This window comes from Temnothorax curvispinosus, unplaced genomic scaffold (genome assembly GCF_003070985.1).
Source record: "Temnothorax curvispinosus isolate PA1 unplaced genomic scaffold, ASM307098v1 QBEX01001498.1, whole genome shotgun sequence".
NCBI lineage: Eukaryota > Metazoa > Arthropoda > Insecta > Hymenoptera > Formicidae > Temnothorax > Temnothorax curvispinosus.
In genome coordinates, this window is record NW_020211278.1 from 1621848 (window position 1) to 1641563 (window position 19716).

At 36.3% G+C, this 19716-nt stretch overlaps 1 protein-coding gene across 7 annotated transcripts in view; it reads left to right on the forward strand.

Annotated features, from left to right (window-relative positions):
- The window catches only part of LOC112464556 (atrial natriuretic peptide receptor 1-like), a 94455-nt gene that overhangs the window by 56879 nt on the left and 17860 nt on the right, over positions 1–19716 (forward strand). For all 7 annotated transcript variants that reach the window (XM_025031642.1, XM_025031656.1, XM_025031650.1 and 4 more), the window contains 2 exons: positions 8619–8695; positions 8941–9032. In XM_025031642.1, the coding sequence (XP_024887410.1) occupies positions 8619–8695; positions 8941–9032 (169 nt within the window). The remainder of the gene's footprint in view (positions 1–8618; positions 8696–8940; positions 9033–19716) is intronic.

Sequence of the window (19716 nt, forward strand, 5' to 3'; positions counted from 1 at the left end):
CATTTTAAAGAGTGATCAACGGAAACTTGAATCTCACGTGTATCTCACGTGTATTATATAACTACGTTCATTTCACTGCACACTGACTCATTTTACCGCATATTGACTTTTTGTGCCCTTGTTTCTGAAGGCGGAGCATGCACGTTCTGGAATATGATCACGAACATACCGTCGCGTGACGCGATTTGTGATGGTTCACATGTTACGATTTAGCTGACGGTAATCTATAGATTTTAACGAAAAGCGTGATCTCGATTCATAATTTACTCGATATGCGCAAAAAATATGCAGAAATTATCTTTCAATGCGAAATTACAGATATTGTATTTTATATTGCGAAGCTATTTCAGTTACTCGCTATTTTTGCAATTTTGTTAAAAGGACATCAAAATAATGCATACCTCTTCCCAAATATATTTCAATTATATGAGAAAATTCATTGTTAAAAAGCTCTTAATTTAATGGCATTTAATCTATTCTAATACAATTTTTATGAGAACAAAAATGCAATACTAAATTATTTGTACGTTTTATATTATCATTGGTTTTACGATTAATTTTTTAAAGGAGCTTTTTGCCTGTTGATAAGTGAAATTCCGTTCATCGTTTTATCGGCCGCCGGATATCATTACTTGCTAAAGCTTTTCAAGGAATCTCCTTGGATTCTAGCGAGCTTGCAAGCTCCTATTGGAGTTTAGCTAATCTGTTACCAACAGTCGCTGCAGAGCAAGTTGTACGTATTGTTTAAATCATGTTAAAACAAAACTTAAATATCAATTGTCTCATATATATAGACTGCATATAATTTTATATTAAATTTTTCAAATATAAAATTATAGATTATTATTCAAGCAAGTTTACTTCTTGAAATTGAATTTGACTACTAAAATTGGAAAATCTATTATTACGCTCGCAAAAATTTTAATATGTGCAATAAAATAAATAATTAAATAATTCATAAAACATCTAATCAAAAGACTTCAATACATACTTTTATTAATATCTTATTGATATCTTATCAAATATTGATGATCAGCGAAGATTGATAACGCAGCTTGCAAGGACATCTTGATCCGACTGCTGGCTTCGAAGGGAGGGAAATGCGAGGGGTATCCGACATGTATACCCGTATCGAGTATTAGTAGATGCTGATCGCTCGGTAATACTGGTCGCCTGGTCGGAGTAAAATGACTCGAGCTTTACCGCCGAAGCTCACCACATTTCCGGGAAAATCGATATCCCGCGCGATCGGTAACGGAGTTTTCGCACAAGCTCGCAAGCTCACGACGACCGGCCGCGAGGATCGATCGCGGAATGGAACGTGTCGCGAGTTCCGTAGGAGCATGCTGAAGCGAGGTCCGAAAGCTCAGTCGAAGCTCTCACGCGTCCTGGAACGCACACGGCTCTCGCGCGCGTTCCACCGAGATTCTTCTCGTCGTCGCTCTCTTTCTCTCCATATATCCATTTGTCTCTTCGGCGAAAAAATATTCTCGACAGCGACACGTGAAATCATCGGGCATCATTTAAGTATGCCCGTGTCCACGCTCTAATAAGTAGGTGTTGTTCTAAAACGGAAGAGAGAAATCTTTCGGCGAGCGGCATACCCGACAACGTGCGTGCACAATGCACTGTGTTCTTCCACTCTTTCTCTCGGAAATTACGTGCAATCGCACGAACGTGTCATCGAAATTTATTGGATTGTTTGCAAAATTTTTGATCTCGTCGCGTGATTTACCCGCTGTTATTTAATCGCCGGTTAACCGGCTCCAGTATCGATTCTGAGCGGCGAAAAGACCGCCGCACCGGGTCGACGCACCTTCGTAATATCCGCGTTACAGCCGAGCGGAAGCAATTACTGTTGCATCATGGAACGTGAGGAAAGCAGCGCGCGGAAATAAATCCCGGTGACCGTGTTAAAGGAAAAGGGGCCACTAACCATAGAGGTCCCCCGATAGACGGAATGTAGTCCGTCTGTATTAAAGCTCTCTTGCTAAAGAAAGTAAATTCCCCCAAAGAAGTTAGAAAAAAACTTATTGAAGGAAATTCTTAATTTTTCTTTAAAAAGCTTTCAACCTATAGTCTTATTATAACTTCTTAATTGACGACGCGGACATTGAAAGCAAATTTTTGATAATGTGGTCCTCTCTTTTACGCAAAGTAAACCGCTGATAGTGTAAACTCGCAGATCAAAGGTTTATTAAGTGTGTTCAGCATCAGTTACGAATATTAGCCCGAGTCGGATCGTTCGTTTACTTGAATCACTAGTGGATTTAACTTCACATCTATACGTACGATGCGGTTTGATCTGTGAAAGTGAGTACGATTTGCTGACAGCCCGACGAGAGAAACTCTACGAGAAACTCGACGAGAGGTAGCGCGCATGGTAATCCGACAAGTGATAGATCGCATAACCGATCAGACAGCGTCGTAAACGACTCGTTTCTGCTGCATTTCCTGCGCGAGTTCACCGGCCGTTCGCTCTACTATACAACCTTTTATTTCCACCTCGATTTCTTAGCGTCGCGCGAACGAAACTTTTATTTTTTACACCTCGCTCTCGAGTGCTTTTTTGTCGCGACAGACGTGTCGTTTTATTGTCCTGTTACTGCATGCTTGCAACAGTGCGAAATTACAATGTAGTTCAGTTTCTGTATGTTGTCCTTGCTTTTCTTCTTACTTCTGAAGTTTTCCTTTCGCATTTCTCGTGCATGCGGCCGTGATGGAAATCCTGGGAACGTCCTGGGAACGTATTTCCTAGGATTTCCCAGAGGAAAATACAACTTTTATTTTTAAAGAGAGACATTAGCTTCAGGCTTAGAAATAAACGGATCACAACAATTTCCACAAGAAAAAATATTTGATTAAAGATATCTATAAGAATCTTATTTTGAATTTTACACTACTTACACTAATTTTTAATACAATAGAGTTCTATATTAATATTCAGATTTTCTGTTGCATAAACCCAGAGGGAGGTAAACCGAGAGATAAATGTGCATTATATAACGATCACATCCAATATCGATATCCACGTTAATGTCGAGTTCCTTGTACCATGAATATTTCACTCGCGAAACGTCCCGACTTTATTTCCTGGAGAATAACGGTGAAATGCATTCGTGCTAATTTACTCGACGGTGGGATCGAGGTTACGAGCTCGCGGCTTGTGGTCATTAATTTTGTAAGGCATTTTTCGGCGGCCGGCGAAACGGCGACACGAACGAAGCAATTCCCTCGTTTCATGAACATTTTGCGGTTCGCGCGTCCCATGGAAAAATACGGCGTGTTGTAATAATGATAGTGGTGTTGTAAAGTTAAAGCCGGCATATGTATTAGGATAAAGTCTAATGGTCAGTGGAATTGGGAGCAAAGATCCAAGGTGGACCCGGCCGGAAAGGGCGATATAAGCGCGAGTGTTTCCCTAATGCGAAATTCCTCTGAGGCAAAAGAGGATCTGCGGATTATCACTTAAACCTTAAAGCGAATTGGATGGTCCGTCCGAGTGATTCCCGGAAAGTTTTTTGCTTTACGTGTAGCGGAGATAGGTATTTGCGCTTGGTGTTTTAATGAAGTGGCTTGTTACTTTTTGAGTTTCTTCCCGGAAACCAGTTGTTTCTTATTGATTTTCAGTTACTACGGTAACCTTCGGTAGCTCTCTATCTTACTGCTCCATTTAAGTGAAGATGGCAATTTAACGTTGTTTTTTTTTAGTCTTGAATATATTCTAAGGCCGGTATTCATAGTTGAATCTTATATTTAAGTCCGTCTTAAGTACGATCTTAAGATGCTATTAACTAATCACAAAGCTGTATTATAGCATCTTAAGACATTACTTAAGACGATCTTAAAATAAGAACCAACTATGAATACCAGGAAGTCATTAAACGGAGATTACGTGTAATTCGATCTAATGGCTATACTATTCACGGAAATTGCGTCTCTCGGCGAAAATTCGAAACGAACTCGTGAACTCTCGAACAAAAACAGGGTCGTTGGACGTAAAACGATCAGATAAAGATGACGGAAAGAGGTTGAAGAGGAAAGAAGTCAAGCGCGAGATTCCAAGGCCACCAAGACGTAACTTTTCAACGAAATTCCGTCGAATAAATCGACCATAATATCGTTACACGCGAATTAAACTTTAAGACGCTCATCGCGTTTCAATGTCGAGCGCTCTGAGGAAAGCTTTCGGATAATAGCTTCATTCATTAGCTCTGTAATATAATTTCTATAAATCGATTTAGCACAAAATTGAGATTCTATTCAGAAATACAAGTGCTGTGATAGTTTTTGTTCGTCATTAGATATTATTGTTAGATACATATTTTAATAAAACTATACTTTTCTATAAAAACGTGACTTTAATAAAAAATTTTTAATAAAAATTTTGTTTACTTAATTTCGTTTAATTGATCGATTAATTTGACTGTTATAACAATTATTATTTGCAGAAACTAGTCGTGGAAATACCAATGTGTGACTATAAGCAATTATAATAATAATAACTGAGTATTTAAAGTTTTAATGCAATTGAACAAATAAAGCGGTTTGATACCTAATAAATATTATTTTAGCTCATTGCAAAATACGCGCGCGTGTTTTTAAACGAAATAAGGTAAATACACACATGAAAGAAGAATGGTTAAAAGATAAATGTTTTAACAGCTTGCAGAGATACTGTTTACGCAATGCATCGAGTACACTTCTCTTGCATGTACACTTTCTCTTGCATGCTAAACGGCAAATGAAAATTAATTCGGTATAAAATACTTGTTATTAGATTCAAGATAAACACAATAAAATACATATTACTATGCATGTTAACATAACATAATTATATGCAGAGAAGCGTGACATAAATTTATGTATCAGTATTTCGACAATTTAAACTCCAGCGTTAGATTTTATATCTTAAGCTTAAATATCTTTAAAAAAATATATATAGAATTATGCGGTCTAGATATTATTTATGCAAATTTTCAGTAGAATTACCGTTTGAAATCATGATACATAAATCACGAAAATGTATGACTTAAATCTACCTGCATTTTCTATATCTGCTCTCGGTAACGTGCTCCGGAGAGCATAATAATTTTTTCTTTATCTGACCTCTAATCTTTATTTAAATTTTCCCTTTTCATCACACGTCACAATGATCGGGGAACACTTTCCAACAATTTTTATTTGTCAAGACGCATTCACGAACAAACTTTCCGCATGATATACCGCATCCGACTATTCAACCGCGAAATTTCGCGCGGAGGATTATCTTGAATTTGGAAATGTTCGCGGATTATAAAATACTTTTTATCGAATGAATAAAATAAAATTTTTATCGAGTATGCCGACTCGGCGGAAGCATCGTACGTATACTACATGCACACATGCATGCAGTGTACGTACACCAAGTAAGGAAAGGAAGAGAGGACGAAGAAGAAAAATCCGATATCACGACGGTAAATTTTCAAGGGCTGTCCGGCGAGGCAGTTTGGCTTTCCCTTGATCGACGGCCAGGCTCTTCGAGGACGAAGACGAAATGGCGGAAAGAAGTAACGCTTCGAGCACAAGCAGCCTGACCCTGCCACAGGTGCCGGGGCCGAGTCCCGACGGCGGGACCAGTCCCAGAAGGGCCGTCAGCCCTCTCCTCGAGGTCCGCAGGCCTCACTGCACCCTCAACTGCGAGTCCTGCAGCCTGTTCCTCGAGGACATCTACAGACACAGTACGTGTCCGTTGTCCTTGACGCACGACAGCGGATTCGGTTTTCTGTAGTCGCGGTCGAATTCGATACGCAATTAATTATCCCATATAAGCGCATTTATATACGGCCGTATCATCCGGCTCCTGAGGATAGAGATCCGTCGGAATATAACACCCGGTATTAACCTCGAACAAAATTAGTTGCACTTTGTGACATATTTGCGCGTTTCGGAGTGCGCAGAATTTCATTAGAAGAGATAGACATTTTAGACAGTACATGTTATAAATTGATGTTGATTTCGTGTTGCCGGAGAGGAATTTTATAAAATATGCAACGCCTCGCTAGGTAACTGAAATATAGAATAGTTCAAAAAATACCTCACATTTTTGCAATTTTTTTTTACTGAATTCCATGGAACTTTTACATTATTTCTAATAAACAACAATATATTTTACTTGTTTTATTTAATTGTTTACTTGTTTATTTAATTTGTTAGTACTTTTCGACATACATACGCCCGTACATACACACACGCACACATTATAAGATTTTTAAAACTTGAGATATGCATTATCATTATTACTATTATAATTTTAACTAATTATATATATATATATATATATGTATATATATATATACATTAACACCTAGTTACGGCTCAATTGATTTTTCAATTAACAACGAAAGAGCATTGAGCCGTAACTAGGTGTTAATGTTAATATATTCACATATAATTTAAATTAACAAACGTTTCGGTCAACATATTGGACCATCCTCAGTGTCGTACAATAAATGTCGCATTTTGTTAAAATCAGAGTAACATAGAAAACGGAAATTACACGTTCAAAAAATTAAAATTAAAAACTAAGCGCAAACGTTCGTTGTTTTCGGTGTGCGTCATGCTGCAAATTACGATTATATGAAATTAGATCGGTGTGTAACCAGCTAACCAGACAGTAATTGTTATACATACATGAGGTTCGCTTGGTTCGTCGATCATTTGTCGAGTCAGCATTATCGGATATGTGTTCTCTTACAATGATATGTCAAACATTAACAAAATGCGACATTTATTGTACGACACTGAGGATGGTCCAATATGTTGACCGAAACGTTTGTTAATTTAAATTATATATGAATATATTAACATTAACACCAAGTTACAACTCGATGCTCTTTCGTTGTTAATTATATATATGTTATTTGTACTTTTCATGTATTTTTTACACTACGTATATAATTATTGGTTTATAAAAAATATTCTTTATTACAATAGTTTTATTCTTTTTAAATTTCCTTGTTTGTTCCTTTCTTTTTCATGAAATTGTATATCATTAATTTAGCGGAATTTTTCATTTCGAGTATTCAAGGAGCATAACGCACGATGATATATGATGATATACAATACAGGAATCAAACTAGAATCTATTTGAAGATCCTACATGTGAAGTGCTGGCAAATATTTCCTTTGCCACGTGGGCTATGAAACATCATCCAAACTGGAATCTTTCCATGTAATTTTCATTTAGGTCTATTGTTTGTTATATCTATCATTTCAGTTTTGCTCATCACGTATCAATATTTCAAATAAAATTCTGAATGAGAAAAAGAATAAGATTGAAGAGAAGTTTATTAATTGAAACAGAAAAAGCAAAGATGTAAATTGAACGTTATTATCAATAAACGTATTGCTTCAATCGCTTTTTAATTGCGAAAACTGGCTTGCATTTCATTTCACAGCTCGACGATTAAATAAAACTGATTTTATTTAAAAAAAAAAAGTATAACTACGATGGTTACGATAAAACTCTATTTTCGCTTCTTTATACGTACAAGTTATAAAAGAAAACTAAATTCGGTTATCATTGATACATTTACATCCCTTTGTCATTTTACCTCAATTCGTTTCTCGTGACGTTGCTCATGACGTTTACACCAGAAAACCATTTAATTAATTCCGTGATTTTGTAGAACGAATATATCAGCGTTAGCCGGGACAGAGTTCCGGCATGAACGTAAGGTGTTATGTAAGTTGACCTCCATCCCATTCCGACATTCGATTTTTACCTGTGAATTTGGCGTATGCCATATACGTAAAATGTAAACGCCTGCAAATGCCATTTTTGAAATTTTATCTAGTCGACAATTCTGTCAGGTGTCCCGGTAGTTATATTCTATAACTTACACTCATTCAAACATTGTATAATCCTCGTAAAACGAAATCTATGTCGTCAGATAGAAATAAATTGTGCCTTATATAAGCAAAGAGAATAACATTTAAATACAGTCACAGAGCCGACTCGTTTTTCTCTCTTTCTCTCGACAGAAATAAAAATTATTCTCAATAAGACAGACGTATTACAATTTCACGGTTCGTTGATGTCCCGAGATGTCCACGTCAATCTGTAAATATACTATCTTATTGGAAAATTTTTATACGGGTTAGATGCGCTACAAAATCGATACGAACGACATTATACCCGTGAAGATCAAACGGTTAACGGAAAATTTGTAGCTGGCTGCTCTTTGAAATGATACGTGGACAGTAGTGAAGCACGATGGTAGGTGGAGACGAAGGAGAAAGTTCCTCGCGCTAAGCGGACATCGCTGTCTGACGTAAGCGCGGACTACTCCACTGAGCCATGAATAAACGTAGTTTCGCGCGATTGCATGCGGACGCTCCAATTCTGAGTAATTGCCACATCGCGGAATACCTCGCGGTATTACGTCGACTGATTCTTTTAACACGTTATCACGTCCTATAACAGTCACGCGTCCCAATCGATATTTTTACGCTCAACAAGCGGATTATTTTCCGCGCACTTTCTTTCTTTTTATTTATTTCGTTTTCATGAAAAGATTTTTTTACATTGCCCTGTGAACTTTGATACCACGCAACACGCTTCGTCTCTGTTGCAGAAATAGTAGAAGGTGTCAGAAGAGGTGGCAGTTCACCCTTAAGGCCTGTAATCGACGAAGCTTCCGTTGAAGAAGAGGTAAATATCATCTGGCAAATATTTTAAATGCCCTCGTGTATTTACGTTTATATTAATTTATGCGAGATTTATCTGCTCATGATAATCAATGCGTCGTTCATTAGCATTATCAACAGCATATCACCATAAAATATTCATGTTATTGATGTATTATTAACATATATGTTATTAGTAGCCCGTTCTTTTAAAATGAATTTTTACAGAGAGAAAGAGCATAAATTTAAAAGATAAATCTCGTTTTATAGGTAGCTACTTTAATGAGACGATGCTGGGCGCAAGATTCCGCGGACCGACCGGATTTTCCTGCGCTGAAGCAGACGATTCGTAAAATTAATAAGTGAGTAATTTATCTCTAAGAATTTTATGCTATTAACGTAATTATGCGACTTACGGATCGCAATCTACGGGTCGCGCGTTTCTAATTACGAATTAAGCCCACGTCGATGTCGAAAACGTTATGTAGTTTGACAGCGGACTTAAAACGGGACCTCGAGCAAATTTTAATGACCCATTCTCATTCTCTCATTAAGCTAAAAGCCCGCATTGAGGCGTGAGCGCGTAGCGCGGATATCGAGATTGTGATGGGAAAAAAACCTGCGTATTTCGTCCTCTAGAATACCGATAAAGCTCGAGCCGGAATGTAATGCGAGCGCGGAGCTGTAAAACTCGGGGTAACGTGCGAACTATCAGGAGAATGCATTAACTGCGTCATCGAGGTATTGTCCCCGTCTAACGTTATTTCCGTCTCGTCGGACTTTCCATCGGATTCGCCGTTACGTTTATATCGAGGATGTCGGTGTCGGAAATGTCGATATAACGACGACGATTTCCTACGACGCGCGACGTCGACGGAATCAACGATGACGATCGTATATAATTGCGGGGGCATTAACGCGGTCGCGTCTTCGGCTCGGAAGAGAGACGTGAGATTCAGGTCGAAACGAATTGAGAAATGGCTGACTGCGATCCCCGGTATATGGTGCGGAACAGCGTCGTTCGTATTCAGTACGGCAAATTGTACGGGCCATTGTAAAAGCCGACATAAAGCGTCGCCGAGAGCAAAACTCGCGATATCTCGACGAGCATTTCTTTTTCTTCTATCGTAAAGGCGGGCAGTCACCTCCTTTTTTCTCTCTCTCTTTTCCTCTCCTTCTCTCTTTCTCTCTCCGGTTAGATATTGGCATAGTTGTCGACCTTCCGGGTATCGTGCATCATCTCACACCCGAGAAAGAATACATCGTCGAATCCAGGCATACGGTAATTTAGTAGGTCAATAACTGCACGTGAAAAAAACGGCTTCTGGACGCGATTGAGCGTGTTCCGTTGAGGAACAGAAAATCGAGAAATAAGCTGAAAAGATGATGATGAGAAAGCGAAATAAGCCGAAAAAAAAAGTTGAAAGAACCGTGTCACCGGCAATCGATCATCGAAGCAATCATTCGCCCTTTTCTTCAAGGAAAATTACGCTTGAAAGAGGCGCCGCTGGCTTTTCTCGGAAATACAAATTTGCGACTGAATCATCCACGAGATTATCTCTTCTGGAGGAGGTACAAACTCTAAAAACGAGCGTATCACGAGCGTATCACCTAGAAGGGATGGTGAGATTTACATTTTCGATCGTCTAGTGAAAGTCAACGGTGATCTTGCGAGAAAATGTGAATTAAGAATAGTGAGAAGGAGAAAGAAAGAAAAAGAGAGAGCTAGGGAGCTTGACACAAGAAAATGAGATCGCTGCTTTGCATAATTTCTATAGGCATAATTTCTCTCATCGCGCTTCCATGCTGCGCGCTGGAATCTACGTCAAATAAGAATTCTCCAATCTCACAGGAAAAGCGATTCAATCGACATTCGTTCAATATCTTCGACGGACGCGGCTGTTTCGATTGACGGCTCGTCGCCGCGTTTGATCGAGAGCTTCCGATCTCATTTAACTTTGACGTAGTTTTATCGAAGTACTCGACAATTTTTATTTTCATTTTCGACGATAACGTCTATATGAATCGTGAATTGGACCGAACGTGGCGGCCGGTTATTGACTTTCGTGAGAATTTTGCGGACTCGAGAGCCATATTCGCAAACATCGTTATTAAAACTGTTGATTTTTAATATAGATAAAACGTACTATGCATGTAAATATTGTATACAACGTACTATTTTTATTCGTATTTTTTAGGAAAATAATTACGAACAATTTTACTTTTAACGCGATTGAACGCGATCCATAACACATCAAGCACATTTACATTTTACATCTAATTCTTTTAATGTTGTACGTGACATATTTAATATTAAAGTTAATATACAATATTCATAATTTATTATTTTACATATATTTATTATTTTATATATATTTATTATTTTAATCAAATGGAGAAAACGCCGTAATCGATCAAGTCTGGATCTCGAATAATATATTAATTCTTGAGTGACTTTTTACGTACAATTCTTATGCCCTGGCAGACCACGCGCCGTTACTTTTGGACATAACGCAATCTCAACCAAAGCCAGAACGATACAATCACACAATTAAATTGATATCAATTTAATTATATTAAATATACACAAGAAATCCGGAACAAACAAATATGCGAAAATTACGGGATGCATATATTAGTGCAATTTCGCACTAGAGCAAATTTTCGCATATTTGTTTATTCCAAATTTCTTGTGTATATTTAATATAATTAAATTGATATCAATTTAATTGTGTGATTATATCGTTCTGGCTTTGGTTGAGACTGCGTTATGTCCGAAAGTAACGGCGCGTGGTCTGCCAGGGCATAAAAATTGTACGTAAAAAGTCACTCAAGAATTAATATGTTATTCGGACAAGCAAGATCCAGTCCTGACCGATTACGGCGTTTTCTCCCTTTGATTGTATATCTTACACGGTCGTATAATCTCATACTTACTGTTTAATACTTTATATTTATAATTTTATAATTAAACTGTAACTTGAAATGTCGAGTCATTCAGCTAGGATTACATCTAAACATGTCCTATTCGAGCTTACGTTTGATATATGTATTGTTCATTAAAGTTTTTAAGCTGTAACAACATCACGGACTCTCAGAGATACGTAGATACAACTGACACCGCACTACACTGACAATCCCTTTAAACTTCCTAAAGCCTATTTACTAAGAGACTATGTACAGGACGTTAAAGCAAAAAAGTTTCAAAATCTAAGAACATTTTCAATCTGAAGTTTTTATCGAACTTAAAAACAATTTTTATCAATCTTTATTTAAAAGATGTCTTTCCATTATTAATCCTGACTATTTTTAAATCCATCATGGACGTATTTATAAATAAGAAACTTAATGGCTATATCTGACAAAAGTTTTACATTGCGCCACATGTATATGTCTCTATATTTCGAACTAGATACAACTTCACAAAGACACGCCTGCATTTTTTGTTAACTAACGTCAGAGCTATTTGCAGAAAAATATTACATATACGCAGATAATACGTGTTATACGATCTATAAATAAATGCACATTGTTATGCATTATGCATATTATTACCATATATTCAGCGTGTTGGTTGTTGCAAAGTTAAGCGGTTTCAGCAAATAAGACGTTATGATGATAAGGACTTATAGTGATCACGACACTTTGTATTCTTCAATTTCGCGAATTAATGCCAACGAATGAAAACGTTAAGGATAATATCACAAAATGTTTCAATGTGTGATAAAATCTTATTTCTGCTGCCGGTAAACGCATTGTTTCGCACACAATACACGAGCAGAATATTAAATAACAATATAGAACTATTTTCAACACCTAAACACGTTGCGCAAACTAATTCCAAGTGGAGCCTGCTCGAAAATAGAGTGCATTTTTTGGGATTAATAATTGAGGAATGTATTTTGAATACCTTTTAATTTTCAACGTAGAATATTTTTTAATACTCGTATTTTTAACAAGAACGTTTTATGAATTTCTATACGCGCGCCTTTTCCAGGAAAGTTCTCCACCACGTAAAATCACGCTTGCGTGATATTATACGAGAATTTCTGTTTCGCGATGGTTTCGCTTTTGAAACGCGAAAACGAACCCTACGTATTCGATTGAAGTATGACATTGTGCACCGCGAATGAATACCGATATAAAGGCGATCGGACGTGCATGGAGCACGTGGGAAGCATTGAGCAGCTTTGGTGCTCAATGCTGCAACAAATATAGTGCGATTGGCAGCGGCAGATTAAAGCGGACGATAGTGTCGTCGAGATTCGCACGTTCATCAGCCGGATGCTGAATTTGCGAAGATAATATATCGTCGATTATCGGAATTTTTACTATTGGACAGTTCTCTCGAGACCGTCGTTGCTCTGTGAAATAATTATGTACCTTTTCCGTCCGGCTAGAAGATTAAAGCCAAAAAAATTCTATTAAATAAGAAATCTAGCGACGAAACGTTTTCTTTGATTGGTACATCGAAAATTATTATCAAAGCCAAAGAATCTCGCGACAGCGATGACCCTGTATGTGTGCGTACTCTATATGCTTTTATTATTATATTTTTTGTGCTCGGTGCGGAATATGTTCGTGTCTCTTTGCTTTCATTTGCACGAGTTATTAAATTACTAGTGCGACAGAAAGGCCCAAAGGCTCAAAAGATGGAAGAGACGGAAACAGAGACGAAAAAGGTTCTCGTGAAAAAATGAAATTAATTTTAAAGCTTAACAGTGATAAGGATGGATGAAAAACAGAGAGAGAAAAGAGTAATATTAAAAGATAAATGAAGATGAAAAAAAATTAGAAGAGTGGTTGCACAGGGTAAAGAGAAAATAGTGTTTGTGGCAAAAGTAGAAAGAAATACACAAAAAGGCGGTGTCATTTATTATGCATTTGAATGGAATTTCTTTCATACACACATATACTTGTCATCATAAAGATTACATAAAGTATATTAAATTATACAAAGTAATTTAGCTAAGTTTGTACGTATATACGTATATATAAGTCATAAAGACACTATTACAGTACAGTTACAAAGAGCCACTTGATATCGTTGTTTTAGAGTAAAGCCACGTGCGTTTTTAATAACTTCTTTTAATCCTCTAAGACGAAGATTTACTCCCGCGTGAGAAGTCTTGGGCTTTTATGCATGACTCGTGCCAATATTACATTATAAATCACATCATATTCTATGAAGGCAATGCGCTCGCGCGCGAGGAATATCTAATATCTTTTCACAAAGAAGGCCCGCTATAAACTCGTCTCCTATATTATTTCCCGAGCTATAAAATCGATTTCCAAGATATTTCATAACGTCATCATGGAATATTGAGCCGTGCGCGATTAGTCAGAAATTAATTTTTCTTATTTCATTGCGTACGTGCTACGCAGGTATGCCAGGTAATATGAATTTCTTTCTCGACCAAATAAAAATACTTTACAGATAAATTATGCATCCGACGAACATAAAATTGAGTTTCTCAAACAAGATTTTTTTTTAATTCCGCATTGTCATATTTTACTCCGAAAACATTTCTTACGAATTATTAATTTTGGAATACAAATAATAATAAAATTTTATTCCTTAATTAATAAAAAATCGAGTACTTGTTAATAGAAGTTTTAGTCGAAGCTTAAAATGCGAGAATCAAAAAATACTAAAACCTTCTTTCGATAATTTTTTTTAAATTCATTCTCAAAATATTCTTGAATCAGTCTAAAATATTTTCTTTATACGCAATACGAACGTTTTGCTAATGGAATAATATTAGGCCATCTCGAAAACGAGTGTCCATTGACTTCGTTATAAAAACTATGCTTAAAGACGACTGATTACTTAGCAGATCTTTGTGTGTTTATTAGATCTTTCACTAATTGAAATGTAATTTGTACGTCTAAAGGCCGAATAAAAGGGAAAGGAGTCACGATTATGTTTCGGTAAATTCGTAGACTTCGCTTTTCGCAATTTATCTTTCGTGACAATTATGATGCTGCTAATGCAATTTCGTGGTTTGAACTAGCTAGTTGGGTTAGACACAGATCTTAATTCATTAGCGCGTATGCACGCTGCACCTACACTTTATTCGCTATTGTACAATGCTAAATATCACTTTGTGCCTTCCATATGTCGCGCAACACACGTTGTTCGCGCCGACGTCATCGACAAGTTATAACTTCAAAAGCGTCACGGCTGACGATCGAACTCACTTTCGTGAACAGAAATGCACATTTTCAACCGTACATATTTCTCCGTAGTTTATTTGGCTCATTTTTAACAACGTCGTTAATCCTTTCGATCTTTTTCGTAAAGAAAAAATGTTATTAATATTAATAAGCATATATATTCTGTCTAAATCTTATCTTCTCTCCGTCGATTGAATGTTCAAAGTTTTATTTATTTTTTTTGTTTCACAGAATGTTTTATTCATTAGGAGTTAGTTTTTGATATTTTAACAAGTATTTTAATATCGACAGAGAGTTTTGCCGAATGCCACTGATGGAGAGTATCATTATCATAAAATTATTTTAGAATAATGGCATCCCATTTCATTTTGAAGCACGGCGCGTCAACGTCTCTCCAACGTAACACGGTTACAGCATCTCTTTGAAAGACGATTATGTGGCGTGACTCTCTTCACAACTACGTACACGTGTATTCTGCTATGTGCTTCAACGCCCGGCGTTGACGTTAGCGCGCACGTGCGCTACGCGCTGCAAGTCGAGAATTAGATCGAACGAGATAATTACGTTCGATATTTCGTAAGAGAATTACATAAACAGGCCCGCAAAAGCTTCCAGTTCGATGTTGAGGCAACGTGAAACGCAAGTTCTCCGAATAGTTATATAATAAAATCATTGAGAAAGAAAGAAATTTCTCTCTTTGTTGCCGTTTTAAAAATTATAAATTGTTATTTTAACCATTTAAAATACAATATTGCGTTCAAATTTGCAGTCGCTTGTAAAACTCTTACTCCTCGAATTTTTTACATTTCAGCCTAATTGCTATTAGTTCGCAATTCAAAATATTTGTCTACAGTAATGTAGTTAGAAAAATTTTATGCAAAGCCCAGATATCACTTCGTAAATATTCCTCGCAAAATTTTCCGCTTCATAAATTACGCAACTGTACCACGACCGCGGTGAAACAATTTGCTTATCATTTTAGTCACGAATTGCGAGCGAAGCAAGCTAAAGGTTTTCTCTGTTTTTTATCCACCCACGGTGACAGTCACATTAAATTTTTTTATTAATTCGCAAAGCAAAATGATACTCTTATACCGTAAATTCTAATCTTCTTAAGTCTTAAAATAAATTTAATCATAGCTCACACACACACAGATGCATTTCATCTGTCGTCTTATGAGATTATACTATTCAATTGTTTATTTCAGTTTCTCCAATACTTCGTTGCAAAAATATATTTTCGTAAGAGGTTGATTGTTTTGAATGACAAATGTTAAATCATTGTGAATGTTAAACAATTAAAATTAGTTTAATTTCAAAAATAAAGGAAAGGTAAAAAAGTCAGACGAAAAAAGAAAGATCTTGCATACGCAATTATTCTGGAGATATTAACAAATTAAGTGCTTGCATAAATTTCGCGAATTTATTCAGAATCTCAGAAAAGTTCTGTGTGCAAGGCCGAATTTCGCCGCTTGTGTGAAGTCGAGCAAAAAGCTTATTAGCGGCGCGCTCAGCAATATGAATAATTATAATTAACGTGTTCAACAAATTAACCCGTCGACGTTTAAATCCTCTAGTTCCGCAATTATTAATAAAGTATATGCACGTTATGTACCATAAATTTTATACTGCACTGAATAAACATGAGCTCACTTTTATACGTTCAAATAAGATATAGGGGAGACCGGGGCTATTCGTGACACATTTTTGTTTCGAATTTGTTTCTCGCTTCGTATAAATGTTTAAAAAATTTTTATTAGTGCGATGTAATCGTCCATCTCTCTAGTTTAAAAGAAAAAAAATATATAGGTTTTTCTCTTACAAGTCTCGAAATATATCAAGAAATGTATCGCTGTGTCATATGTCACGAATTGCCCCGAAGCCTGGGTAATTCGTGACAAACCACGGGATAATGCGTAACACTTTCTCTGATTGAACAAACTATATAGATTTCTTTTGTTTTTGCAATTTTTATCTACTTTATACTTTGAAAAAGCCTTTATTTGTCAGAATTTACATATTATATGTATAAAAAATTATGAGGAAAAATGTAACGCCTGTTCCATTAATTGCCTTCATTGCTCACATTCGATTACGGGAAACCACTTCTCGAAGGCGTCTGCGGCCCCTGCGAATTGGTTTTTCCTTTGAACGCTTATTCGTGGCGTTTTGGGTTGCCCCGATTGCTCGTGTCACGAAATGCCCCGGCGTGATTTTTTCTTATTCATGATCCGTGACTTATAGATAAGAAAGAATACCATAAAATCTGCTCATGCATTATGCTTAGTGAAGTCGAGTGACTGAATAGAACTTACCGTTTCGGATCTCTTATTATTTTATTCGGCGAGAAAACAAATTTTTGGGATTTGAAAAAATTTACTTTGAGCACTTGAAATCAAACTTTCTGTCACTGAAAGAGAAAAATGGTTGACACGCAAATGCCATTCCGTTGGTACCTAGAGGACACTAAGAAACATCTGTGATTGATATTACAGGTTTCTAGCAGCAAGCATTTTAAAGTTAAGCCCGCGACAAAATTTCAGCAGTGTTACGAATAGCCCCGGTCTGCTCTAAATAAATTATATCTTAACGGCAGAGATATAATTTCCTTGTCATTAGTAATAAAGAATTCACCATATCTACAAACTAAAAATTTTGGCTTTTTTTAATATATAAATGTATATAATAATAATATAATATGTGTCTAACAATTACTTTACGAATTCATTATTCAAGATCAATCAATCTGGTTTGGGAAAATAATTGTCTAGAATTATAATCGAATTACATTACTAATTAATTTACATTGTCCGTGAAAATATCATATTTTGCTGAAATTGTCGAGATTGAATAAAACCGCGAAGGTATCCTTTATCGATTTCTGTTCTTTTCATGTGTATCCTTCGACCTTCCGATATTGGACGAACTGCTAATTTCCAGTAAATGGAGCGCACGTTATTAGGCAGATAGAAAGCCGATTTATACACCCTTTCAAAAGTTTTCACAACGAAGATAAAAGCTATAAAACGGACATGATCTTTTCCGCGACGTATCTTCACTTTTAGTTCCGCGATAAGCTTCTTATCTCTAAAACGATTTAAAATATCATGGATTTCAGTGAGCCATGAATATAAAGTAATGTGACATATTATTTTAGATAAATTCCCCAAAATAGTGTTTATTCTTTGAAACTGAATGGCTCACACATGTAACATAATATTCATTACTGCAAAAATTGGCTAAATAGTGAGCAATCACGTTTTAGTTTTCACATTATTCGGAAATACATAATCACTTCGAGAAACAAACGGTTCGTCAATTCAGTATTTTCAGGTTATTCCATATAATATAATTCTTAGCACAGAAAGAAATGTATTCACGTATGTAAACTTATCGCGAATTTGTATCAAAAAGATATGCCGTTATATTTTCTGACGAAATTTGGTCAAAATGTCGATAGCTGACGTTTGACGTCGACTAACTAAGTAGTGCTCTAACCGAATATCGATATTTTTCGCGTCCCTTTCTATTATCCTTGGAATGCATGTTGTGTTATGTCAGTCTTTCCTGATAACCCGAGAAGTAGACCCTCGTCATCGGAAGCCATTCCGTTCATTCTTCTATAAGGGGAGGAAAGTAAGTGAGGAAATGTTGACAGGTCAGACTGACACGGGTCTCTAATAATCAGTATTTTTGTTAACAAAGCCATATAGTGAACCATATCTCCACATCATTAAGCAATTTTACATTGTGGAAATCTCCTCGTTACATTTTATGAAGGAAATTATAGAAACTATTATTGTTATTTTTGTCACCATTACCGTTATGGCTTTTTCTAAAACAATAACTTCTTATAAGTCACATCTGCTATTACTATAATTATTTTATTATTATCTACTGTCATTTATTTAGTACATTTTTTTAAGAATAATTTTTAAACTTGTTTCAGAATTTTCTACTTTTGTCGTGTAATCTAAATTCCTTTATTGTATATCTTACGATTTTCTCTTCAGGTGAAGCAAGGACTTTGTTTGTTTGATTTCTTGAGTACTGGGCGATGTACTTTTGCGTCAAAGAGAATACTGAACTTAAAAGCAACATTAATTCCGCGCGAAGCTGCATACACCTCAGTTGAGATGTTATTTCTACAAAAAAAAAATGCAGGCGGCCACACAGATATTTCTTTTCCCGCGTAATTTTCATTTCGCTAAGGAACGTAAAGTTTCCTTGAATAAGACGGATTTTTTGTCGCATTTCAAGTTAAGTATATCGAAATAAATAAAAATATTACATAGAAAAAATACAAAACGACTACCGATTGTGATACGTAATCAAGATTTAAACAGAAGATTTTTCTCAATTTAAACAAAATATAATTTTCTATTATATTTTTGTCTATTACTTAAAGGAAATGAAATAATTCTAACATTTCATGCGCGTGCACAACCCGTTTATTCTTTCATGAATAGCATCGTCGAAAGATCACTTATAATCGATGAAAAACTTGATTTTCAATAACATCTTCAACGAAGTGGTTAATCTTGGTTATGGCTTTCACGAGAGTCGATTATCACGATATCAAACAATTCTCGGATATCGGTCCCTCATACCTACATGATGTGGATATTACGTTTGACTGACCACAATCGCGGAGATTGGATTAATTGTCCTTTGCGAAGGCTCGCTGTCTCGATTGTGGTTTACCCTATCCTCTACGTATCCTATAGACGCTTCTCGTAGCTTCTCGTAGCTTCTCGTCTGATCGAACAATATTGATGTAGCCCGCGACGCGGATTAAATTGAAGAATTCCTTCTCATTGTTTGCGACTGATATCCGGCTATTGGTATCCGATTGCGCGACACGGCCAA